The sequence below is a fragment of the Nanorana parkeri genome, unplaced genomic scaffold (assembly GCF_000935625.1).
Source record: "Nanorana parkeri isolate BGI_ZX_2015 unplaced genomic scaffold, ASM93562v1 scaffold1185, whole genome shotgun sequence".
Taxonomy (NCBI): domain Eukaryota; kingdom Metazoa; phylum Chordata; class Amphibia; order Anura; family Dicroglossidae; genus Nanorana; species Nanorana parkeri.
Window position 1 is genome coordinate 177,771 of NW_017307453.1, and position 13,639 is coordinate 191,409.

Below are 13,639 nucleotides of genomic sequence, written 5' to 3' on the forward strand. Positions count from 1 at the left end.
AATACATAACATAAAGTGGGGTTTTCTCAAGTTTGGCTGCAAAAGTAGAAGTACACTTTTAGTTCACAGCACTTTAAAAGACCCATATCTCCTAGCTGACACGTTTCTTTAAAACATACATTTTATTTTCATCCAAAAGGTAAAAAGCACTTTTTTAAAGAAAAGAATGAATAATCCTAGTGGGTTCTTTAGGGCCCATTCACACTAGGGCAGTCTGTTGCACCAACATTGCTCCTGCAGTAAGTTTCACTAACAAAGCACACCACGTAACAAATATTAGTGGGTTACTGCCGGGTTGTGGTGCTGTTCACCATGAATGACGCAGCTGCACTCCAAGGCACGTAACATGCATTACTGCAGCACAGTGGGGTGAATGGGCACTAAATGTCCACTAAACTGTAGGTACTTTTATCAGCTGTGTTTGTGTGTTGGTTCATGTTTTCAGCAGAGACAATTGAAAACACTACAGGGTTGAGTTAAAGTGGAACAGTCTTTTTAAGCTAGTGGGTCCACACAAGGTTGTTTTTTTAATGGTTCTGGAACTATCCATGTGCATTCACAGCACACTTCGATACTGGTAAGACCATTAAGACCTGCACATTGTGTTGTGCTTTTCATAAAAACAATGCATACAGCAATCAGCTGTATTAATATAGTTTATCAGGTTAGAAAATACACATGTCCATCGAGTTTAACCTATCGAAATATGAAAAAAAAAACAAGAAGAAAAGTCTAAACACAACGCTTTTTAGTAATGCCCACAATTACCTATTGTTGATCTAGGGGTTTTCGTTGCCTTCCTCTGGATCAACAGTGGGTGATTGGGGGCATAGCGTTCTGTTTGGGCATTTCTTCTTTTTTTATTTCATATCTCTATAGGTTTAGCTCAATGGACATGTGCCTTTTTTCAACCTGATTAACTATATTATTACAGCTAATTGCTGTATGTATTGTTTTTAAAAATACAATAACTTTCTTTCTGCACTTTCTGTACAATAATATATGCAACTTAATAGCATATAAAATAAGAGTGAAGATGTTTTCTGATGATGCCAGTTATTTTCAGGTTATGCACTTGATTTTATGTTTTCACTGACAACTGCTATATATTTAGGTTTAATGCGTTACATTAGATTTGATGGAGGACACACATCTGCATTTCATATCTAATGTTCTTTTTCAGCTTCCATTTGAGCAGAAAAGCTTTGTATGTTGGTGTATTTAAAATTGGGTACTTGTAAGCTTGTCCTTATTTCACAAACTTACTGTGCTGTTTTGCATTCTATATCAAGTAGCCTGATGTAGCCATGGTTGGACACCCATATTGGAAATGGAGTGTGTCATTTAACACTCTTTTGTGCAAAATCAAAGACCAGATCCCCTGTTCAATGTCAGCATCCCTGCCATTGCTGTTATATAGGAATATAGCTTTTTGTTATTTATTCTTTATACTGAAAAGGCATAGGGAACATGGAATGTCTTCCCTTTTCTATACAATCTCTTCGAAGGTTGTATAATGAGTAAAAGTGCGAGGAACAACTGAATTAAAATAAAAAATGACAGGCATTCTATTAGTATACAAAACTGTGTGCCAAACAAAAAAAATATGTCTCAAGCAAATTAGCCTATTTTTTTTCTGCTAAAGCTTTTCTAACTTGATGAATGGTCCCAGTGCTACAGTTAAGCAGGTAAAGAGGCCATTTCCATCACTTAAACAAGCTATTTAAATCAGTTAGAGTAACAGCTCCATTCAGTGCTGTGAGCTGAGTAATTGTAAAGCAGTTTCAACATTTTACATCTCCTGAGCTTACATTAAAATAATCTATTTACAAGTCAACAAATCATGATAAGCTTGGGGGAAAAAATAAAAACAGATGAATTGAAAGAAAGTGGCTGTTTAGTGACTTTAATCATTCTACCTGTTTATACAGCTACATTTATTGTTCGATTTCAGATAAGATATGCTAGTCAGTCTTGAAAAAAAACAAGTGGTTTTCTTGACAGAATCCAAATATAAAACAATTCTAAAGCTAATGGTAAACCAAAACATACAGTATGAATTGATATTTGCAAATATTGCACCACTATGGATAATAAGCAGCAAACAATGCTCATTTCAAAGCACCTGGTTTGCTGAACAGCTCATAAAGGACTAGTTATTAAAGACTGAATTACTTATTTTATGTTTAATTAAATAAAAGCGTACATCAAAAGAAAGGTATTATAGCATGTTTGTTTCTTAAATGTTTAGCAATTTATTTAATATGTAATAAAACTTGGCAACATATTAGAATATGTTAGTTTACTAAAAACAAAGTTCATATAAGCTACTATAATTCAAAAGACAACTAAGCTATGACAAAAGGTAATTGGGACCAAGCATAAAAAATGCCACTTATATAGTCATCAAAGAACTAGCCCGTAACAATATAAGTAAAAATAATACAGGAGAGAAAATGCCATAGTAGAATGTATCCTAAATTTACAATAAAGCAGGATATAATATGCATAAACTCAGTCAGTGATTTTTATTTTGTGTCAATTCTAAAAAGTAACAATAAAACCCGTAGCCCTAATGGCATACTTATACTTTAAGTATGGCTCCATTCAGATTTATTTATTTTTTTTACTTTAAAAGTAAGCATACTGGGGGTGATTCAATAAAGCATGTGCAACACTTTTTTGGCATTATGGCCATATTAGAAAGTCCTGTGCCAAATTCATGGAAGCAGTTCAACCACTTTTTTGCTATTTCCAATGCATGCAACAAATACTGGTAAGACTTGTGTGACAGTTTTGCACTCTGGCACTTTGGCTGTGACAAATTAAGAGATACGACCATATCATATTTCTAAGTGGAGGTAAATAACATCCCTTTCATGTTGGAGTAAATTGTGTTGCACATGTAAGTGTCGTGTTTGAGGCAATTCTTACCAACAGTTACATGAATCTGTAGCTAGTGTTGTGTATTTTTTTGCATGGACAGGAGGCACATTTCTAATGAGTGTCTGACATGACACCATTTATGAATTACAGGGAATGTTTTAAATATATCTGTAGGTGGAATAGGTATGCCCAAATCTTTGGACCATCGTTCAGAATCTTCAAAGGATAGAGGAATTTGAAAAGACTCTTTACACTAAGGTGTACACAAGAGACATAGATAGACACTTGATAATGTTAATAATATAGAAAAGAAAAAATGTAGGACATAACTCTGAAGACAGAAGGTGAGCGTGCAAAATGGACAAATTCAAGAAGCTTGGCAAGTGTTTTTGGGTGCTTGAGAAACATTATGATTAAAGTAGTACTATACCCTCCAACTCTTTTTCATTTATTGACTCTCATCATACAGGGGAATATTCTCCGTTTCTTGTTTTTAGTAAATTTGTGTGCCACGTTTGCTTTTTCCGCTACATCAGACCAATCTTTAGCACTTCCCCCAAACACTGGTATAGAGGGACAGGATAAAATGAAAATAGTAAGTAGTGTGTCTTACTCTTATATGGTAGCTTAGTGAATAAAGTAAAGCTCTGCTGACGTCTATCATCCAGTCACATATAAGCAGATTTTTTTTTCCGCTTACATGTGACTGGGTATTCTTTGCAAAGTGAAACTTTCCGTGCAAAGTCAACAGCCTACTTGCTTTTAGTATACCATCTCCACAGACCCTGCAGGTCAGACAAAGGAGGGAGCTCACTACATATTTCACATGACTAGTAGCTCACTACATATTTATTTCACTACAAGTTTCCAATAATAATGATATAGTTCATAACATTTAAGAAAAAATAAATGTGTTTAAAGCTTGCCATACACTGTAATATTTTCTTTGTTCAACCCACGGGCTGAACAAAGAAAATCTAACAGATTACTCCGACACTTAAGAATGTTGATCAAGGAATCTCCCGCTGTCTGCAGCCGCCGTCAGTGTACCAAAACAGAGCTGGAAGCTCATCAGCCGAAAACCGGCTGAAATTCGTATATAGTGTATGACCAGCTTAAGCACCTGAACTAGGAGACTTAAAACCTAATTTCTTCACAAAGTTCCATTGTTTCTATGCCAGGTTTTCTATTTTTTTTTAGTCTCTTTAATGGCTGCCACCATGAATTGCCATAAAGTAAAAGTAGAGCATAATTCTGAAAGGGTATTATTGTTTTTTACCTGGTAACAATAGACTCAAATGTAAATTTGTTTGCAGAGGCTGTTATGGACCATATACAGTAATAAAAAAATTGGTGTCATAAGTGATAGCCAGTAAGTATGTGTGAAAGGCACATTGCCAAATTGTATTCATCTGTATGAGGATGTTAGCACAAACGTAGGTTTCAGCTGAGATGTAGTATATATGGACTTTGGAAAAGCATTTGACATGGTTCATGACAGACTTCAATTGTTTAAGGTATGTTAGTTTAGAACTTTCATTATGTAAACAGAAGAAACAAAACCTGTCATGAACACCAGCATTTGATGTATGTTTTACGTAAACCTTGCACAAGTACCCACATTTGTTATTGGCCTCCTGTAATTCTCTACACAGCAACATTCAGAGTGCTGGAGGGAATTTCAGCACTCGCAGCTAGTCTGAGCTCTACCGCTTTGAACAGCACTGTCAAATTGATGAACAGTGATACTTCAGCAGTGTTTTGCTGCTTCTTCATTATCCACTCACTGGCTGAGAAAGGTCCTCAACAAAATATAACGCCTAACTGCTGTCTTGTCTCTAAAGAGGCCAAGAACCTTAGTGTACTGCCTGGCAGGGGTGTCTACATCATGATAGCCTTAACTTATTAATCTTTTGGCAGGTAAATCAGTTCATTTGTATTTAAACCCAGTATTTAAACATTTGCCTGGAGTTCAGCTTTCAGGCAATTTGGGTGGCCTCCAGCAAAGCTTCAGTGTGTGCTGGATACGACTCTCAGTTCACAGTTTGGTTTCACTTGTTGCCTGTAACTGGTGTGTAGCTTGTTTATAAAATTTGGGAATAAAAGTGCTGTTACTGTTGTGACTGAAACAGACCTATGTAGTGGAATACGATCTTTGGAAGATATTGCCAATTTATAAACTGACCTAAGCATATATGGAATGGCTAGACAACTACATGACAACTTAAGTTCAGTATCTATAACTGTGTATGCATTTCAAGACTAAGAATATGCTTGAGGGTCCATTCACACCACATCCAGATCATCTCCATACCAGACCAGATTGTTTCCGGACTCAAAATGCATTCTAATGTATCCCTATGCTATTTCTGGCCTCTGTTCACACCAGTGCAGTCCGTTCCAGACATGACCAGACCAGAAAAATACTACATGTCTCATTTTGTCTGGTCTGGAATACACTGGAACTGCGGCAGGTTCACACTATTTTTCGGACCAGATAGGTCCGGAAAATGGTGTGAACTGGCCCTGAAACATACGTGGCTAAAATGTTATTAATCAAAGTTGAGTTCACAGACAATTTCATTCTGCAGTTTCTACAGCTAGCAACATACATCCCGAAATCAATAGACCTAGCCTTTTTAGAGAGTGTCATAATATTGCCCCTCTACAAGCATTCATTTTGCCTCATCTTAATTATGCAGTTCGGTTGGGTAGCAATTCATAAAGAGAAAGTCTTGTAAATGTAAAGAGTGCAGTCTTCCTTTTATGAAAAAAGTCCAGTCTTATTGAACTCACTTTATTTAATTTTAAAAGGCGATCTTATGGGAATATAAACAACGTTTATAACACCACAAAGAAAATTCAGCAGAAAGCTGTTTACGTAAAGGTCCCCACTAAAATCACAAGCATCTTAAGGGGGGGGGGGGGGGGCTCCCCTTTCCCCTTCCCTTTCCCCAATACTGGGGAGTCCTTTGGTGGAATTTTAGCATTTTAGTGTCCCTTACTGCAGATGATTGTCCGCTTTTTTTGTTGTTTTTAACAAGCTACTTTTACATAGGATGTGCATGTGTGTAAAGAGACAGTCATTACCATTTCTACCATTGGTAGTTTGATCATGAAGGACGTGCTTTTCCATGTAATGTTTTCTGAAATACTTCACAATCTGCTAAAAATTACTTTTACCTTTCTGCACTTTTAGTTCACTATAGGTGGGTCGATTTATGAATGTTTTCATATAAGATTTACACAAATTTCACCCAGGACTCACATCTTTACAATAGAATACCATCAGAAAAATGTTTGAATCTTGAGTGACATTTGTGTAAATGTCATGCTGCTCTTCCACCCAAGTTGTGATTATGGACATTACTCAGATACTCTCTGAGTAGTCAAGCTAGCATGTTATATTGTAGGTTAGGAAAGATTACCAAGGTATCATTATTTGAATTCCACTACCTATCCAGCTACACATAATTAAATATGGCATAACTGACTTAGGGCAATGCTTAGTGACAGGTTTATTTTCGTGTAGGCTGTTACTGTACAGTACATCAAATGATGGCATTTTAAAACTAATTTCCTTCATCCTACTGACCACCAAAACTCTGGTGGTATTGTTATAAGCACAAACCTGAAAGTGTCAGTTCCCACTAATAAAGTAATTATGAGCTGAGAATTTCATTAAAATATTTATTTCTGATAACCGCTGAGAACATTAAAGATACTGTTTTTCAAAATAAAAATAAAATAAACATGTAATATATGTAGTGAAAGCATACAGACTATAAAATCTTTGGAATATATGTGGCTACCACCAGGACTGTTGTCAATCCTATAGTCACACATCAGTCTTGTTTAGATTCAAATTACTTTTAGGGATCAAAATAAAATTGAATTTAAGATCTGTCTGATACACTGTGAGACAGAACACGAATTCTTAGATGTTTTTAAAAATCAGAGGCTTGGCTGCTCCCAGGCTGTCTTAGGTTCTGTTGTGTGTTGCAGTTAAGTTTTTATTAAATATCTGCTGAAAGAAAAGGCTTCACATTTACACACTGTGTACATGAGGCTAAAACCTGGCTCAGTCTCATGCAGTTTTTAAAGAATGCCAGTCAACCACATCATTTATTCCATTTTCAAAACAAAAATCAATATACCTATAAAGTGACCCATAAATTAGAACTGGCTCGCACAATGTTTGTTCAAGCTGCCTTTCTGAAGGCACCCTTTGCATTTTTCTTCACCTTCATGTTTGAACTGCAGTCACAGTAAGAGGCTCATTAGGGGACATTAGGGAGTGGATCTAACCAGAATTCCATAGCTTGCTTTGCTATTATTAATGCATAGTAGAGTAGAATGCATTTAAATATTTAATAGATATTCAGTAATTTGTGTGTAATCGTCTTGTTAGCCGACCTGCAGAAATAGAACAGGTCTGTGAAATGCTGTTAGTGATTGCATGGGTAATTTGCAGACTTTTGCCATCACAAAAGAGCATTATTGGTGCTTTGTGAAAATACTGAAATAGAGCTAGCAATATGTAATAAAAAAATAAATTGGTAAAGCTTTTTGTAATAAGCATCTTGAAGGATAACAATCCATTTAGTTCTTTAGAAGCAGCAATAATTCATGACATATGCAATATATCACATACATAAGATAGCATTATGAAGCAGCCTTCATATGTAAAGGGTATTTGCAACATTAGTTCGAACTTCCTGCGAGGTACATGATTAAATGATTAATGGAATGTCCTTTTGCATATGCATTTTGAAACAGCAATTAAGTAGTGGCTCAGAAAATTCTGAAATTCCTCACTTTTCAATATTATCTTATCCTTGATTTATAATTCATAGGGACTATTTTAACAGCCAATATATAATACCTGAGACAGATATAAAGACATAAAAGAGAATATTTTTGACATGAAATAGTTTTAAGTGTATACATTTATAATTTTATGTTAATGCCACCCTATTTATTTAATCTTGCTGCATTTCATTTGTATCCTTTGCCATTCCTGCACTTTGATTGGCATAATTAAGTAGGGGAATGAATAGGCTCTATTATTTTACATATCACTAGTAAACAATAGCAAGGAACAGAGAAGGGAGATGTGGCAGAGGTATGTATGTGTTTTTCAAGTTCTCGGTAATCCACTGGAGGCTGTTCTATAAATGATCATTGAAGGGCTGCAAGCTAGCCTATAATTACAGGAAAGAAAGTGGCAGCTCTGGCATTTCATAACTATGTGTCCTCGAAAAGTGCTTTGTGAGTTTGTCACCAATGATAATTTAGATAGAGGCTCATTACTGAACATCACAACACTTTAAAAACCTTTCGCCTTCATGCTGGAGAATAAAGGACTATTTTAATGGCAAGGTTCTTTTGTATTCTTCTGAAAAATTCAATCAAGACAAAACCTCACCGACTATTATTATACTCCACAGTCTCTCTATTCTAATGAAAGCAGCACAGATAAACTAAATATGAAGACTTGAGCAGTTAAATGCAAACATATTTTTTTTTAATTCTGTAAATATATGACAAGAGCAGGTCGCTAAAATGTAAACATGTTTTAAGCCACTTTTGTGCAGACAGGCCCCGTTCATTTTCTTTGTCTTGATTTTTTTCTTAAGAAATTGCATCGTATACATCTTCATTTATGTGCCTTGTACGAAATGTAGTTTGATATTACCCTTTGCAGTCAAAATAACGTATTTAGCCCTTTCTGCACCTTTCTTCTGTTTAATCTGCAAGTGAGCATTAGTGTCTTTATCTCTTGTGTGTGGGAATAGATATGTTACCAGAGCAATGAGTATTAACTCCTATTTTCAGATGCAGTGCAGCATGCATTAGAAGGGCCGATTATAAAATAAGCAGGACACAATATATGCAAAAGACCCTTCTGTAATCAGCACTAATATCCTTATGTTTAAGACTCGCACATTTTGTGCCTAAGAATCTAATTTTATTTTTAATTCACATTTTAAATTTATACGAAATATTATTTAACCCTTTTTTTGAAAAAAAAACGGCTATTTTAACTTTCTAAGTGTTGTATATAGTTTATGATATCTTTTAGGTAAACATTTCTTTTATAGTTGAATGTTACTTAACTATACATATTCAAATACTGTTTTAACTTTTATCATTTATTTAAGCCTTATTGCCCTTAAAATAATATAGCACCTGTTAATATACTGCTTCTAGACAAACAATCATATGCTAAAAAGCTCCAGTAAGTTATCAACCTCCAACATAGAAAAGGGGGTCATACACTTACAGTACATGAGGGCTGACAGTACTAGTGGTATGTTGAAGGCTTGTTCACACCATGTCCGGATCATGCCCAGACCAGAAAAGTATCCCAACGTATCCCTTTGGTAATCCTGGGCTCTGTTCACACTAGCACAGTCCGTTCTGGTCCAGACAAAAAAAATACTGCTAGTCTCATTTTGTCTGGTCTGTAATGCACTGGAACGCATGGAAATGCATCAAACACTCATACAAATACACTGGACTGCACCTGAAAGCCCATTTTAGGCTAATAAAAAACATCAAAATCGCAGGAAAAATGCACTGCACTGCCTTTGCAGATCTGGTCCAGACATTGTGTGAACAGTGTATAGGACACAATTTGCAGATTAAGTACGGTAGTACCATAGCCATTTGTGTTATTTAGAAGACATCTTGGTTTATTTAATAAGGTAATTACCAATGTGTACAACACAGTAGCCCATGAAAATTATTAGGATCCTTTTCTGTTATCGTAAATATGTAGTCATAAAGGGAAATAAAATATGATTGTTACTGTCATTGTGTTCAGTAAGATAAATAGTATGACTTGATATGGGTCAAGTAGAGAAGAAAGGCAAAAGGCCATAATAGTTAAAATACCAGTGTCCTGTTCACACATAAATGTATAGAACATTAGGGTTTTAAAAAGAGAACACAGCAAAAGTTGTTGCTTTTAGACTGCCCCTTCTCTGATTGAAAACTCCTTTCAGGTTAAGCTATTGAGGTTGGCAAACAGCCTTTTTTTTTAGCAGGGCAGCTAGGTCATCCCAAACAAGGTTGTCTTAGTAAACATGTGGAAAGGGTGTTGGCTCCACCTGCTGGCAGTAAAAATAAAACTAGGTGTGTAAACTTTTAGTCTTGATCATTATATAGAAAAGAAATGAATATACATTATATATTGCCTTTAGATCCTTGACCCCATACTAGTCATTCACTTAAGTCCCTGCCCTTGAAGGAGTTACTCACTGCCCCTAAAGCAGCCATTTACACAAGTCTCTGTCTCTAATGGAGGCTAATGCCCTTGCCTCAGTCATCTAGACCTAGGCTTGTCTTAGATGGGCAGATGTCTTTCCCAAAAAAATGACTAGCTGCTGTTTATAATGAAGCTTTCCTCACAAACTGGAGCATGGTCCAGATGGCTTAACACCTTCATTCTATCTTCTAACGGAAAAAGAGAACATTTGACCAGGTTTCAAAAGCTTGAAAATCTCTTTAACCAATTAATGTTTCTGCCACCCCCCTGGTGTAGCCCTGAATGGCTTGATCTGCACCAGAGCATTATATTGTGCACTAGAATGGATATGTGATTGGACGTTTATGACCTTCTATACACACAAACAATAGGACCAACTTAGATTAAAGCTGATTACCTTCCAGTACATTTTTGGGTTTTGGAAGGAACCCAGAGTCACTGAAGGAAACCCGCTTCTATCTCAGGTGCCCCACTCAATATGGCCACCGCTTGAGTGGGGCAACTCAGATTAATAACGTGCTGGATGACTGTGATGCTAGTTCATTGTATTACTTCATTGCTGTGGTGTATGTGTATAGAGCAATGCCGCTGATGGCGATTGTGCAGAATAACTTTTTTGTTTAAACCTCTTAGTTGTAACAAAAGCGGAAGTCAGGCGGTCCCAGAACTCGATAAGTTCGAACTTTCGATATATCACCGCTGATCTGTTGACACTTATCGAGTTCTGCGACCGCCTGACTTCCGCTTTCGTTACAACTAAAAGGTTTGCCCAAGTAACTTGTTCTGCACGAGCGCCAGCCATGGCATTGGCCTATACACATACACCACAGCAATGAAGTAATAAAATGAACTAGGATCACACTAATCCAGCACGTTATTATTCTGAGTTGCCCCACTCAAGCGGCGGCCATATTGAGTGGGGCACGTGAGATTAATAATGTGCTGGATTAGTGTGATCCTAGTTCATTTTAGTACTTCATTGCTGTGCTGTATGTGTATAGGCCAATGTAGTTGGATCTGTATGTGTGTTATAATTAATCAAAATGAATCGATTTAAAAAAAATTGATTAATCGAACACGAAAATTTTAATCAGTAACAGCCCTAGTAAATAGTTTTTTTCTTTGCATTCAAGGTTAAACATACAAGTGGGATGAGTGTGTGTGTGGGGGGGTTCATTAAACGTTTTAGGGCATTGATAGAAAACTATTACTATTACTATAACTAAAAACTAGTTTTTCTAATAATATAATGTATTGGCTTTTACCTCTGCAACACGGTGCTAACCACATTCCATAGTGATTAGATTAAGTCTACTAATCTTTTTTCTTTTGTTTTCTTAACTAGGCACCTTAACAATGAGCACGCATTGGATGACAGAAGTACAGCTCAATGCAGAGTACAAATGCAAGTAGTTCAGCAGTTGGAAATTCAGGTTGGTGGTCATTCTGAACGTTATTATTAGAAACATGTTGTGTTGCACAAGAATGAGCAGGTCAGCCTTTAAAAATGTCTTATTTATTGGGCAAGGTTATCATGACCTGCTAACTCACCTTGTAGTTTCAGGTTTTCTATGAAAGCATCAAACCTGACACAGTTCCCTTAATCCTAACATGCTGTAGAGGTTATGTGCTATCGGTAATATGGAGGCAGGCTCTGCAATTTCAAAATGTTGTATTGAAATTCACTCAGGAGGAGCAGCCTACATACTGAATGTCTCCAATCTTCATCCTGGCATGCAACTTACTGCCACTCTGCTTACCCCGCTAGTTGAAGTCTATACTTGCTTTATTCTCATCTTAATTGCCCTGATTGTGAGCCTGTGAAAATACAGGCCAGTGTGTTTTACTGGTTCTAGCATCTCTCTCTCTCTCTCTCTCTCTCTCTCTCTCTCTCTCTCGTTGTTCACATATCTTGGAGAATGACATTTGGTTGCAGTCCCCACGTTTATTGCTAAGGGCATGGTCCCATATGTTAGTATTGTAAAAGCTGCAATGGAATGTCTTTATGCTCAACCTTTTATTCAATGTTTAATAAAAATTATTTATATTCACAAATTACATTGATGACAAATGCTTGATTAGTTTTTTTCTATTAATGTTTTACTGATAGCTAGGTAAGGTCCATTGTTTGCAACGAGACTGTAAACTGTGGATGTTGTCTCAAAGTTTAGCTTTGAAAGGTTTTGGTTCTTGTCATTCTCTATAATTAGATTGATGATGGCATAATGCAGAGGGCACTAAGATAATCCCAGTAGAAGATAAATAAATGAAATGACTGCCCAGAACAACAGTTTGCTTGGGGGAACTTTGGCCTTTGCTTACTCCTTGGCACTAGTCCACATCTACATCTATCTTGGGGACATCAAGTAGACACTAAAGAGCTTATAATGATGGATTGGAATAACTTGCCACTTTTAGACAGAGCTAAGTTTTTATGTGCTATTGGTAAAAAATAAAAACAAAAACTGTATTTGAGAATAATGGCACAGTGCTGAGCAAATCTTAGCCGCTTGAGAAATATTAGGGAAATGCTATACACTGATGCTGATAAATGATTAGTTTGTGTTGATTGTAAAATGTGTACAGATAAATTCAGGTTAACAGGAGGAAAAGCAATGTGTTGTATTCAGTGTTTTTTTTTTCACCTTTTTCGCTTTAAGGCATACTATACATGTGTTCTCTTTTATCTTGGTAGCAAATTGCATTCCTTCATTCATACAGTATGCAACTCTGCATTTTATGTGCTGGACTCATTACATGGAGACATGCTTGATGATAAGATGTATCACTAAGATAAAATAGCTATATCAGTCATTTCTGAAATGCTTCTGATTTTACTCCTTCTTAACAGCTTTCTAAAGAGCGTGAACGACTTCAAGCAATGATGACCCACTTGCACATGCGACCCTCAGAGCCCAAGCCATCTCCAAAACCTGTAAGTGCATATTGCTTTATAAACAGTAAATAGGTCTATACATGTAACCGGCTAAGAAAATGAACAATTTTGTCACAGTCTAAAAACAATGAGTGTGATGAAAAAATATTGCAATAAAATGGATGTAAAATGCAATATCTTGTCAAATTGTATGTTTCTCTAGAAGTAATGCTATCTTTAACACAATCTATCCAATCTACGCTGTGGGTGACACTAAACAAATTACACCTATAAGTGCAAAAATCATTACCTTCAGAGCTGAGCCAGGAAAGCGATTTAAGTGTGATAGTTTCACTCATTCCCAGAGAAAATCAGCAGCGCTTTGAACAGTGTAGACTATCATACTGGAAAACACCAATTCCAAATGGTTCTAGAAATTGTTTTCAAAATATGCAAAAAAAAATGGTGTTATCTTAATTATTTTGGACGTTTTCTATATTGTGCGAAATTTTAAAGAATGGAGTTCGCTAAGTAAGCAAGCAAGGCAAAAGAACTAAAACATACACATATATTTATATGTACACACACAGACATATATATATATA

The 13,639-nt window shown here is 36.1% G+C and overlaps 1 protein-coding gene across 2 annotated transcripts in view; it reads left to right on the forward strand.

Moving 5' to 3' along the window:
• FOXP2 (forkhead box P2) overlaps positions 1 to 13,639 on the forward strand; it is a 213,510-nt gene that overhangs the window by 139,913 nt on the left and 59,958 nt on the right. For both annotated transcript variants that reach the window (XM_018568425.1, XM_018568426.1), the window contains 2 exons: positions 11,505 to 11,592; positions 13,011 to 13,094. In XM_018568425.1, the coding sequence (XP_018423927.1) occupies positions 11,505 to 11,592; positions 13,011 to 13,094 (172 nt within the window). The remainder of the gene's footprint in view (positions 1 to 11,504; positions 11,593 to 13,010; positions 13,095 to 13,639) is intronic.